General features: G+C 53.9%; 1 protein-coding gene across 1 annotated transcript in view; it reads left to right on the forward strand.

The window, feature by feature from the left end:
- The window catches only part of TOGARAM2 (TOG array regulator of axonemal microtubules 2), a 36,985-nt gene extending 27,022 nt beyond the window's left edge, over nucleotides 1-9,963 (forward strand). The window contains exons 18-19 of the mRNA XM_053666996.1: nucleotides 5,902-5,988; nucleotides 9,638-9,963. Of these exons, the coding sequence (XP_053522971.1) occupies nucleotides 5,902-5,988; nucleotides 9,638-9,897 (347 nt within the window). The 3' untranslated portion in view covers nucleotides 9,898-9,963. The remainder of the gene's footprint in view (nucleotides 1-5,901; nucleotides 5,989-9,637) is intronic.
- The last annotated feature ends 2,684 nt before the right edge of the window (nucleotides 9,964-12,647 follow it).

Genomic DNA, 12,647 nt, shown 5'->3' on the forward strand with positions numbered 1-12,647 from the left:
GTTTCCCCGGAGGCTGTGTAGGCGGGGTGGGCAGCCCAGGGCCTCTGAGGTTCTTAGTTGGCAACTTTTTCATGTCACATCCACCTGTGTGTCATAGATGGTGGGAAGTTGAGGAGGTGTGGGGATGAGGTTGTCTTGCCTCCTTTAGTACAGGTGATGTGAATGACTCGCCCAAGGTCACACAGCACCCACAGGGTATTGAAGGAGGACAGGTCAGGATTGCCAGGAAGGAGTCGGGAAGAGCTGTCAACAGTGTTCTTAGTTGTAGAGGTGGTAGCAGTGCATGTGGCATGTATGGGGACCAGGCAGGCTGCCGGTGAGACCGCAGGACAAGCCCGTTGGAGAGGACAAAGCTGACGGGTAGGTGGGCCTGGATGGCGGGCCACCTTGAGTGTCTGGCACAGGAGTCAGGCTGGGGTTCCATTGGCTTTCTGAGTGTGGAATGGATGAGAGTTGCTTTCTAGGAGAATTGTGTGGGGCTGGAGCTTTGGGTGGGAGGGATTTGGCGTGAGGGGTGGGGAGTGAAATTGGAGTCAGGGTAGGGAGGAATGAAAAGAAAAACAGGAGGAGAGTATGGGAGAGACGTCAGGAAAGGGGAGGACTCCCCAGTTCCCTATGGGCTTTGCAGTATCCCATCTTGGTTCCTTACAGTAATATTTAGTATATCAAGTACACAGGCTGAAGTGCAAGTTCACAACCCCCAGTACATGTGAGAATGTAGTTCACGAGTAGAATTATGTCCCAACCAGTTGAACCAGCTGTTTTTGCAAACCGGTCTTGCCTTGATGCAAGAAAGCTTCTGTAGTGAGGACCGTCTTCGTTGGCCTCGTGGCTTGCTGTGTGTCCTGGTGAGCACAGAGCAATGTCCTGTCTTTGGCACCCACACGGCATCCCCATGGGGAGGCTAGAACCTGGCCTGGCACCCACACCTCCCCCACCACCTCATCCCTGCACTTGGCCTGAGCCCAGCTCCCTGGGGCTGGGACAGCACCGTGTCCTTGGCTGGAGCCTCCAGGAGAAGTTTCAGTCACAAATCAGAGGCCTGGCCAGGTCCTCCTCCACCTCTCGAGTCCATAAATACTGTCAATTTCCTCTCTTCATCTCAGAGGGAAGTTATGATTTGCTGGGTTTGTTGCAGTAGAACAAACAATATAAATCCAGCTCTAAATTATGGCTTGTTCTTAGTGCTGCTGTGGGTAAGTGAGATTGCTGTTGCCAATAACCAAGGCTCTTGGTAAATCACTGCAGGACCTGGATTTATTGGGAAAACCTACACCAAGCAAAAGAGGGTTTAGTTATTTGAAGAGGATAAGCACCTTTGTCTGGGGAGGGAAGCATTTAACTCTTCCCTTCCAGGTATTTTCCTTTCCGTTTTTGCCACTGGGCTAGCTGTCGTCTCCTTCTTCTTCAAGATTTTATTTCTTTATTTTTAGAGAAGGGGAAGGCAGGAGAAAAAGAGGGAGAGAAACATCAATTGATTGCTTCTCACGCACCCCCAGCTGGGGACCTGGCCCACAACCCAGGAATGTGCCCTGACTGGGAACTGAACCAGCAACCTTTCGATTCACAGGCCAGTGCTCAATCCACAGAGCCACACCAGCCAGGGTGGTTTTGGAGATATTCTTAACTGTGAAGTCACGAGCCGATTTCTATGTTCACGTAGGTCAGAGCTGAAGGGATTTAAGTTGCAACAAGGAGAATTCACCACTGCCAGGGTGTGCCAGTGGTAGACGCAAACTCTTTGCAGGAGTGGTTCTCATGTCTGGAATGCTCTAAACCTGGGCTGCAGAGGGAGAAATGGATGCACGTAACTAAACTCCCCACGGTCCCAGGGCATTGGGTGGTAGAAGTAGAGATGAAATGGGTGGGACAGAAGAGAAGGGGGGTAAATCTTCCTTCCCATGTCACCTGGGCTGAGCCTGGTGGCCCTAGTGATTCCTGGGGGACCCTTGGCACCCTGCAGGCCCTCCTGGAAGTGGCTTAGAGCCCTCTGAGCAGAGAGAGCATCCCCCCAAGCCTGCTCCGCCATGCCCCGTGAGAGATCGCTGCAGAGAATCTGTGAAATGCTATGAAATACTTTGATGTGAAAAGTCACAGAGCAACAGCTCAACATGCTGTGCTGTTTCCTGCTCTGTGGGGGCCCTGGGGGTCAAGAGCAGAGCCAGGCTAGACCATCTTCAGGCACGAAGTCCAGACGGCACAGCCAAACTGGGAGACTGGCTTCTCGGGTGACTTCTGAAGCTCCCTCTTCATTCTGGAAGTCAGTGATAAAGTTGACTCATTAGCTATCACATCTCTTCTAGATTTTTGGTTTTTTTAGGGACAGGTAGTATGTTGGTTGACAGAGCAGGGGGATTTCCGCCCATGTCCCCTTTTGGGGGAATAGTAAAGAAGAAGACACGTTGGGCACCTTGCTCCCTGACCTCTGCCCTTTGTCCCTGCCTGCCTTGGCACCTCTCCAGGGGTGAGGCTGGAGTAGCACCTTCTCTATTCAGCACTGAGAGCTTCTGGTTTGGGAGGCATTCGTCCAAGTGTCCAGGCAGTTCATGAGCTGACCGGCTGGTTCTTTGGGCTCCGTGACCGGGTGAGTCCCAGGAGAAACCCACCAGTGAACACATCAGGCCGCCGGCGGCCTGCCTGCTCCGGGTGGGACCGCCACACTCAGGCTTTCGAGTGCCACACATTCTTTTAACTCATCACGGCCCCTGGCCAGGGCCGGAGAGAGCGGATGAGCTCAGAAATGGGTGACTTCCGATCTACTTTGGCTATTTTCCTCTTTGACATTAAGCTTATTGCCTTATATACATCATATGCCCAACACTGTATTGTTTGTAGAATTTACAGATTCATCCACAGTGCCCCTCGAATGCACCAGCGGCTTAAAAACGCCTCTCTCGTCGTTTGGTTCGGGTCCACACACACCCAGGTTTCCCTGGTTAAAAATCACGATGTGAGCGCAGTGTTGACTTCGGGTCTCTCACCTGGTGCTGCCCATGTCCCAGGCTATTATGTAGTCATTCCAGTTCATTTAAATACAGAAAGTGTGCTTTCCACCACTGTAAAAGCATACTTATTAATTACTGAGAAAATAAAAAATGCAAAGTATCTGGTGGGGAAAAAAACCCCTCACAGTCCCAACTCCTAATATAAATTATTATTATATTGGCAAAATTTGGCCTTTTCATTACAGATATTTTCAGTGCCTGTTTGTATACATGCTGTGATTGTATTACACATTTGAATTTGCATCCTGATTGTTTTTTAAAGGCAAAGCATGAGCGTTCACGTGTAATTACACACTCAAGCCGCTTTTCACAGCTTGGTGACTCCACAGCTTATGATTTCTGTTTAGGGGGTCACTCCCAGTTTCTTCTTGTGATGAACAGACCTTGTTTTGGTGGCCATAGAGCATTCAGCTGCGTGACATCATAACCTACCGAGCTCACTGCATTGTGACATCATAACTCTTAAGTTTATTTTTTTAAATTTTTTATTGTTGTTCAAGTACAGTTGTCTTCATTTTCCCACCACCACTTTCCCCCACCCCCATACCTGACCCCCCGCCTCCCACCCTCAATCCCACCCCTCTTTGGCTTTGTCCATGGGTCCTTTATACATGTTCTTTGATGGCCCCTTCCCTCCCTCCCCTCTGGTTACTGTCAGTTTGTTCTTTATTTCCATGTGTCTGGTTTTATTTTGCTTGCTTGTTTGTTTTGTTGATTAGGTCTCACTGATGGGTGAGATCATGCGGTATCTTAAGCTTGTTGTCAGGAGTCCAGTTTGATTCCAGTTTCTTTGCTGCTGGTGTCCACACGTTCCCACGTTTTCTACTCTTTCTTCAGAGCTCCACTCTGGCCTCCCAGGAGCTGGAGGAGGGTGTGGCCCTGCGGCCCCAGGTGTCAGGCCCCTGGACTCCATCGCTCCCGGTACAGAGAGGGAGGCGAGGCCCAGGGAAGTCGGGGGTCTGGCCTGCCAGTGGGTGGCCGTGCTCCCCATTGCGTGGCTCTGAATTCATTTCCTGTGGAGTCCTACTGGAGCTGGTGTGGGCAGCGCCAAGACCCGCCATGGCTGTGGTGCAGAAGCAGAACCCCCGGGGCTAGGCCTGTGGAGCATGGATTTGAAGGTTTCGAAAGTTAGATTCCAGCCTCTTAATTGGTCTTTCCACCATGAAGTTTGCTGGGCTTTCGGAGCGTTTTAGGGTAACAGTAGTCATAGCAGCAACAATAGCTGATACTCATGTGGTAATTATATGCTCCAGTCACTGTCCTAAGCATTGTGTTAACTCATGTAATCCTCACAGCAGCTCTATCAGGAAGGCAGTATTATCCCCATTTTATAGATGGGTAAACTGAGGCTTGGAGAGGATAAATGACTTGTCCAATATTATTACATGGTAAAATGTGGAAGGGCCAGGATCCAAACCCAGGCAAAGCCTGAACTCCAGGCCCATGTTCTCATCCTCTAGGCTTTCCTGCCACTCACAAAACCTGGTTGTGACTGGGAAGGTGAGTGTGCTTCCTGGAAAAGCAGCCACAGGAAGAGAGGCCAGCTACCTGGGGGCATGGTGCTTGGGCAAACTTTGTCTCTCTGCTGTGACATTGCCCTGTACTCTGCAAGCATTTATTGAGCACCTGTGGTGTGCCAGGCACCATGGGAACTCAGCACAGCATAGGTGTCTGCTGCATTTGCCTTTTTAAGTGTCCCCAAGCCTTTATTCTTTCCTGCTTTGGGGGGAGAAGTCCTTGTCTTCAGAGGTGAGCTCCCGGATGATGATGGGGGTGGGTGGAGGGAGGCACAGCAACACCGGCACACGGTGGTACCAGTGAAAATATAAAAACCCATTTTTATACAATTACAGCTTTACCAGGACACCCAGAGACCACTTCTTGCAAGCTGCAGTATTCTAGAGGCTGGTATCTCTTTTACCTCCCAGCACAAATTATTTTCAAGGCTCTTGCCTTCTGGGCAGAGCTTCTGTAAGCAGCAGAGATGAATGTTTTCTCCTCTGTGTACCTCACAGGTCTCAGGAGAGAGCAAGGGAGGCAGAATTAGCCCTTAGCTAGAATGGTTGCCTGGTAGCAAAAGAAAGTTTGATGGTACAGGCATGGGGAGGCTGAGTAGTGCAGGAATTCAGTGAGGGTGCAGCTCGCCAGGAAAGATCCCTCAGGCGGGCCCCTGACTGCTGTCCCCTGCAAAGAGAAAGCTGGCCTTGAGAGGGTTGGCTCCTGGGACCCCAGGACACACTTGCTGGGACTTCACTCTGATGATACTCACCTCCCAGACTCCACAGCCTCAGCCCTGAGAAATGCATTTTGACCATGACAGTCAAAATGATAGTCTACCAATCTATCAATTATCTATCTATCTATCTATCTATCTACCATCTATCTCTATCTACCATTTGGTGTGACCACAGCTCAGTGCCTCAGTTTCCCCTAAAACTATATGTACCCACATCTATGTCCATCTGTCTGTCTCTATCATCCATCATCTATCAATTACCTATGTATCATCTGTCTGTTATGTTTCAATCAATCACTTACGTACCATCAATCGAGGATCATCTATCTGTCCATCTACTATCTGTCCATCTGTCCATCTCTCTCTGTCTCCACCTCTGTGCCCTCTGCCCCCACAGGTCACGGCAGTTCTGAGGGAGCACCAACAAGCTGAAGGAGGTCTGTGGGAGGAAATGAGGCCTGTTTGGGGCTGCTCAACTACATCACTCTTCCCCACACAACCCCTGCACCTTCACTTTTTAAAGTGACCCCTCTGTGGGCTGGGAAAACTAATGCGGCTCCCCAAAGGCCCTCCCCCTGCGTAGGCATTGTGGGAGCCTGGTGCTGAGCGGGAGCCGTTGCTGGGCCACAGCGTCACGGCCACGGACACTGTCTCTTTCAGACAACCTGTGCCTCCTGCCCATGTTTGCTGGGCGGGTGCGTTTCCTGAGTGGCCGCGCGGTGCTCCACGTCACAGACCGCCTGTCAGGTGAGCGCCCCTCACTGCCTCCCCCCGCCCTTCTCCCCACCACCTCCTGGGCCCTGAATTCTTCTCCACCGGCCAGTAGTTCCAGACCATTGAAAAGTTTTCACAATCTGGTTTCCAAAGATAGTCCCCACGTTGCCAGAAGACGATCTTTGGTTTTGTTACAAACGAAGCAGGTTCGTACTACACCAAAATGGTTCCTAAGAAACCTGTTGCCTTTCTTCCTCTTTCCGCTGCTCCACCTGCCTCCCCCTCCCGGGTAGACACCGCCTGCGGGTCCACAGCTCGGGTCAGCAGCAGCGAGGTGGAGGCAGTTCGACAAAGCTGCCTCTTCTTCACCAAGTGCGGCCTGGCAGGCGGAGCCCGGGCTGGGTTTCAGCCCTACTCCAGCCCTTGGCCAGGTGCAAGGAAGGTGTTACTCGCAGGTGGGGCCTCAGCCTGGATCCGCTCTGCCCCATTCAAGCTTCAGCCGAGGAAAGCTGGCTCCGAGCTCACGTTTGCTTCGGGTTTGCAGCACTAGCCTCAAGGGATTTCATTGCAGCACTGAAACCTTCTCCCATGGTCCTTGAGATGGCAGCATGGAAAGGACATGGCTTGGGGGGGACAGACCCATCTGCCACCTGCCAACTCTGCCCCAAGGGCAGGTTACTCGCATTGGCTTTATCAACTGTCTTGCCTGCCGAAAGCCTCCTGCCCCCTCAGGGAAGGTCCCATCCAGGAAGGAGGCAGAACGCAGTCTGTCCCCTGGACTCCGGAGGCCCCTAAAGTGCGGATGGGTCATGCCGTGCCCCTGCTTGAAGCCTTCAGGGCTCCCCAGCAGTCTGCGGGGCTCCCTGGAGTGGCCCACAGAGCCTGTCTCTGCCTGGCCCTCGAGATTCTGCTCCCTTCTCCAACCCCCAGTTATAGGTCTTGGATCAGATTCCTCACAACAACCCCAGAAGGATGGTGTGGGTTCCATGATTAGGAGAAATAAGGAAAACAGAGCTCAGAAGAAAGGTTAAGGTCCCTGAGCAAGTGATCCAGGCTTTGTCCCCGGGAGCCTGGCTGCAGAGCCCAGCCCTCAACCTCAGTGCCCCGCTGCCTGTCCCCGGGAGGCCCCGGCCTGAGCCCTCCTCCCGGAGGCCCGCCTCCCGTGCTCTGGCCTCGGCCTGCCTACGTGCGGCTCCCGACCCGCAGGGACCTTCTCCATCCCCCTTCTCCCCCGGGCAATGCCCACTTGGTTCTGGCATCTCTGCCTCCCTCCTCCCCAAGCCCTCCTGCCTGGTTCCATGTGCCTCTGAAGAGCACATCCCCCACGGTGCCGGCCCAGCCAGTGCCCACAGCTCTGGGCCCTCGGGGTGCCCAGCACCTGCCGCCTGACAGGGGGCATCATCCCAGCTCCTCCACTGCCCCTTCTCTTGCTCCTGGCCTTGGCGTTTGTCCTGGTTCGATTCTCCCAATGACCTTGGAGTGGCCCCTCACCTCCTATCCAGGTGCTGGACCTTCCCCAAGCAGGTGAAGCAAACGAGGCAAGGTGGGGCCACGGTGCAGTCTGGGCGCCATGCTGGGGGGAGACAAGGGGCCGCATAACTGAGACCACCCCGGGTACCAGACAAGGAACCCTTTCTGTTGCTCAAAATCAGTATTTTCTGGGCGAAAGCCTACCTGTGCTTTTGTAGGTCCTTTATGAGGCCCAGAGGTGGGTGGGTACCTCACTTTAGATTGAGTATCTACCTACCGTAGGTATTTTCCACCTCTTTCCAAGAGACTCGAAAAGCAAGAGTGTGTTTCTATGTACCTCTCTTGTTAACCAGGAGTCAGCCAGGAACACAGAAAAATTTCAACTGACACAAAGTGCAGACTAATAATAGCACAGCTTACCAGGAGTAAATCTTTTGCTAATGACTTCAGCTGCCTTTTAAGCTTAAGTTTGATAGGTTTTCTTCCTCATGATGATGCCCAGAAGGGCTGCTGCCAGTCTCTGCCACCCTGAGACCCACCCATCAGCCAGGCGACCTCCCCCTGCCGAACTCAGGCAGGCAGAGGTGATGTCCACTGTGGGAGGCAGAGGGTTCCAGTCTGGCGGCTGTGGCAGGACAGGGAAGGGAGCTCTATGGGGGCACATGAACCCCTCACCCTTTGGTGGAAGCAGGGAGCCCTGCCTGGGCCTGGTTCTTGGGAAAGTTCTTGCTTCCATTTGCAGGCAGAGAATTAGGAACCTTTGACTTCGAGGTAGGTGTTCAGAGTAGGTAGCTAACCAGGGGCATTTTTTTTTTTGTTCCTTGTGATGCCCCCCTCGGCTTTCCCCCTTGCTCCCTGACCCTTGAGGTTGACTGGCGTGGCTTTCCCGTTTACTGTGCCCTCCTTTGCAGCCTGTTCCAAGCACTTGCCCCACTTTAGGAAGCTGCGCGAGGCTCCGCCCCTCTGGGAGGCTTTCCCAGTGAAGCCTGACATGGCTGGGGGACTCACTGGGTGCAGGCCTGCCTTTCCCAGGAATGAGGATCACTGTTAGTTCGGGGGGCTCTGTGATACTGGGGAGCCCCTGGGGGCCCCACAATGCATGGCCTGAAAGTCAGTGTCCACAGTCCACAGGAAATGGCCCTGCAAGTGTGGCAGGCACAGCTGAGGGGGCCCAGGTCATCCCTGGTTCCCCATTGTCCCAGGCTGGCTCTGGGATCAGGAGGCCCCAAGGGACTCCTTCTGGAAGATAATCTGGGGGGTAGGGTGATGTTAAGCTGATGAAGGAAGGACAGATTGGCAGTTTCATTGAAAATAAAACTCCAGATCAGCCTCTGAAATGCAGAACCTGTGGAGGCTTAGGGGCATGAGAGGTGGAAAGAGCGTGACATGTGGAGTCAAGACAGGCTTGGCCTCTGGCCTCCACTCTGCCCTTATCAGCAGCGTGGCCTTGGGCCAGCTCTGAACCCTGAGGCTTGGCCTCCTTCTCCGTGAATGGACCAGCATGCTGCTTCTCCGGACACTGTGGGGGGACGTGTTCGGGCCTCCTGAATTGCTGCTGGTCTTATAGTGAGGTTCAGCCTCCGGACTCTGGGGAGGCCATGCTGGTCTGACCTGCCAACTGTTTTATTTCTCAGACTGTCTTTGGAAAGAGGTTTGACTTCTCTCTCTAGGACAACTTTGTCTTTGCGTGAAGGCTCATTGGTGGTAATGTCGATTTAAGAAACACCAGTGCTGGCTACTCTTTGTCACCTGTCCACCTACTTAGGCACTTCATGGACATTCATTATGTCATTTCTAACAATCACGATCTGTACAGATTAGGGGACAGGCTCAGAAAGGCTGGTGGATGACAGAGGCGGGGTCGCCGACCGCCTGCGTCTGCCCCTCTGCTGGGCCACTGGGAAGGTCCCACCGGCTGTTCTGGGCCCAGAGCACTTCACCTCTGCCTACCCCTTCCTCCATTAAAAAAATATTGAAAATTATATTTTGTGACTGGTCGCTATAAACACGAACATAAACCAGGTCGCATCTCTTCATATTTTCTTCTGATTGTAAAAGAAATCAAAACGTGTCTGTGGGCCCCCTAACATGTCACGAGACCCAGGTATTGGGCCTGCCCTTTGGGGACACAGTTAGTGTCCCACTGACAGCAGTGAGACAGGAAGAGCGTGCCTGCCCCGAGTAACGCTGCCTCTTTCTTTCCGCACGGCAGCGCTGGTGGCCTCGGTGCACCCCCGGAAGCCCCAGGCCGTGGAGCGTCACGTCCTCCCGGTCCTCTGGTACTTCCTGAGCAACACCACGGGGAGCGGTGTCCTGCCTGGACACGGCGGTGGGAGCATCCGTGCGGCGGTGTGCCGGCTGTGTCGGTGCCTCCAGGAGCACCTGGGCCCCCGGCTGCAGGATGCAGCTGCGGGCCAGCCGAAGCACGTCCTCAGAGCACTCCGGGAGCTCTTAGACTCGGAATCCCGGTGAGGCAGCCCCGAGGTGGCCAGCAGAGTGATGGTGCCCAGCAGCGAGACCTCCGGCAGCCCACACGCCCTGCTGCCGGATTAGAGACAGATCTGAAACGCGCGATCATTATTTTTTATCTTATTTTATTTTTATATTGGCCTCATCTCTAGGTCTACTTCCCCTTAGAGTTCCAGATGTATATAATATATTTTGAAGTAGAAATAAAAGAATGACTTATTTTTCCAAGGTTTCCTTATCTTCCACTGTTTTAACCTCAGCAACACCAGCTGTAGTGATCCTGAGACCAAGACTCAGGGGGAACAAGCGTAGCACAGACCTGCGTGTTGCAGGCCGTGTTTCGGGTAAGGTTCCCCATCTTTGAGCAGCTGCAACTCCCGGCCTCCAAGCCTAGGGACCCCGAGTTGGTCATTCTGAGCCAGTCCATTTGCCATTGGCCTGACTTTAGGTGAGCGTCACAAACAACTCCGGGGGCGTTGGGCTTCTGCCTTCCTTACAGGCTCCTGTGCAGTGCCGACTGGCCCTATGCAAACCTTCTGGTGAGATCTATCCAGTGTGGAAAAAGGCAAGGGGAGCTGGCATCCGTTACTGAAAGCCGTTACCGGACCGGGGACCTGGCCCTCAGCGGGTCTGCCCAGGGCCAGCCGGTAGTGTGTGGGTTCTTGTCTTCATGAGGGAAAGATGGCACAACATGAGTCCTGGTGACTCTGAGGGTATGTTTATCGAAGCTGGGACAGTGCAACCAGGAAGGGCTTAGAACAGAAGCAGCAGGAGAGAGCCTACGCTGGCCCGCTTTGGTCCTCTAGAAATGTTACCGGGAAGAAGTGAGCCTGACGAGCTGTGTTAGCTCACTGGGAAGTCAGAGTAAGCGGGGCCTTGAGACAGGGTCGGGGGTTAGCCCGGGATGAGCGGCTGCCGTCCCTTCTTCTCTGTTTGCAAGTCTCATGGGGTCCCGTAAAGTTTAGGAGATGTGTCCCTGTGGGGGAAGATGAGGGGAAGGGAAGGGCATGGATGTGCTCCCCAGAGGGAGAACAAGTCTGGGATCCTTTGTCTGGAGAGGTTTTATTTCTCCCTTGCATGTGGGAATCTTAAGGGAGGTCTCAGGTGAGGGTTTCAGAAGATGCATCAGTTTTCCAGGTGTGCTCTTTCAGGGTCGTGGTCTCTGCTGATTGGTTGGCGGGGGGTGGTGGTGGTGGTCATTGGTTGATGCAGCCGGTCCTGGCATCACCCGCCTGGTTTTGCTGCTTTTCTGGGCCTGGAGCTGAAACACAGCTGAGGCTTGGATGTCACCCTTTAGGGAGAAAAGGTCAGGGCAGGGTCTGAACTGCATGGCCAGCAATGTGAAAGGTCAGGGGGTCTAAACCACCTGACCAGGGATATGCTAGGGGAGGAAAGGTCACCCTGGCGGGGAGGTCCTTGTTTTCCCAGTCTTGCCTGTTGCTAGGCACCAGGGGCTCTCCGCCCAGGTGACTTTCTGTACCTGGCCCTCCGTCCCCGCTCTACTCCTGTCTGTGTGGACACCTACCACAAAGCCTTCTGACTCTCAGGCTAGTTCTGAGGAGGACTGGATGATGTTTGCACTTGAAGCGCCCCAGCGGAAGGCACTCGGGGAGCACACAGCTCTACATGGCAGGCAGATGTCCCGTGGAAACTCTGAAATCGCACGGACCACTGCAGCTGGGTCAGGACACAGGGAAGCTGAGAGGGGGTGCTGCCCCCTGATGGGGCAGCCAGAGAAGTGGCACCCGGGCAGTGAGAGGGGGACGGCCTGGGCCTGGGCCCTGGACACAGTAGGAGCGGCCCTGCCTTGGCCAGGGCTCTGCCTTGACACTGGTGTGGCCAGGAAGAATCAGAGAGCAGGCATTACCTCCAACACGTGGGTGAAGTAAAAGCGGACGGATTGTATCCCAGTCCCAGCCAAGGAGCCCGGGCCTCCAGCAACACGCTGGGGCAGGTCCCGCGGGTGAGGCCCCGAGGGCTCCACCCCTGCCCACACCCCTCACAAGAACAGCAAGTTCCCTTCCGCTGTCACTTGCCCAGAGCACAGCACCACTGTCCTGGCCTCTTCTGGGGAGACAGCCCAGAGAAGGCCGTGGAACTGACTCACCCTGTGTTTCCAAACCCCGTGGGTGCCCCTGACAGAGGAGGCCACTTTTCCAAGTTGCCCATGTTGCCAGGTGCAACCAGGCCACCCCCTCCCCCAGGTGCCCTGGGGTGAGCCCTGGCACCACTCAGCCTTCCTGGGATTTGGGTTTTAATAGGCAGCTTAAGTGTGACTTTGGGTAATTCTAGCCCCAGCGTGAGCACTTGTCACTTAACTGTGACCCAGCAGCTGCTGCTCCCTGGCTGCCTCCTTGCCCTTTGTTGATTCGGTCTGAACCAGGTTAAAGGCCTGCTAGACAGGCAGGCAGCAATCGAAGATGCTCAAGAGGCTGGTTTCCAGTGTTCGCTAAGTTTTACACAATTTAATTGGTTTCGTTTGCTGTGAGGCTGAGCGAAATTTTGGGGTTTGGTCAGGGGATTGAATTTTCTGCTTGTCAAGATTCTAGAACATATCAGAGCAATCCAGGGCCTTTTTAGAACTGCAAGAGCCCCGGGAGATCCGGCAGGGATTTTGAAGGCTGAAATTAAGCTCTGAGTCATTGTCCTTTCCTCCTATGTTCCTGTCCTATCTTCCAAGTCCATTTTCAAACTGGAAGCTTCTTGTCCTTTGGGCTCTGTACACAACCCCATGATGGAGGCCTTTAAAACAG

The sequence above is a fragment of the Artibeus jamaicensis genome, unplaced genomic scaffold (assembly GCF_021234435.1).
Source record: "Artibeus jamaicensis isolate MK-2021 breed Jamaican fruit bat unplaced genomic scaffold, CSHL_Jam_final contig_465, whole genome shotgun sequence".
Taxonomy (NCBI): Eukaryota; Metazoa; Chordata; class Mammalia; order Chiroptera; family Phyllostomidae; genus Artibeus; species Artibeus jamaicensis.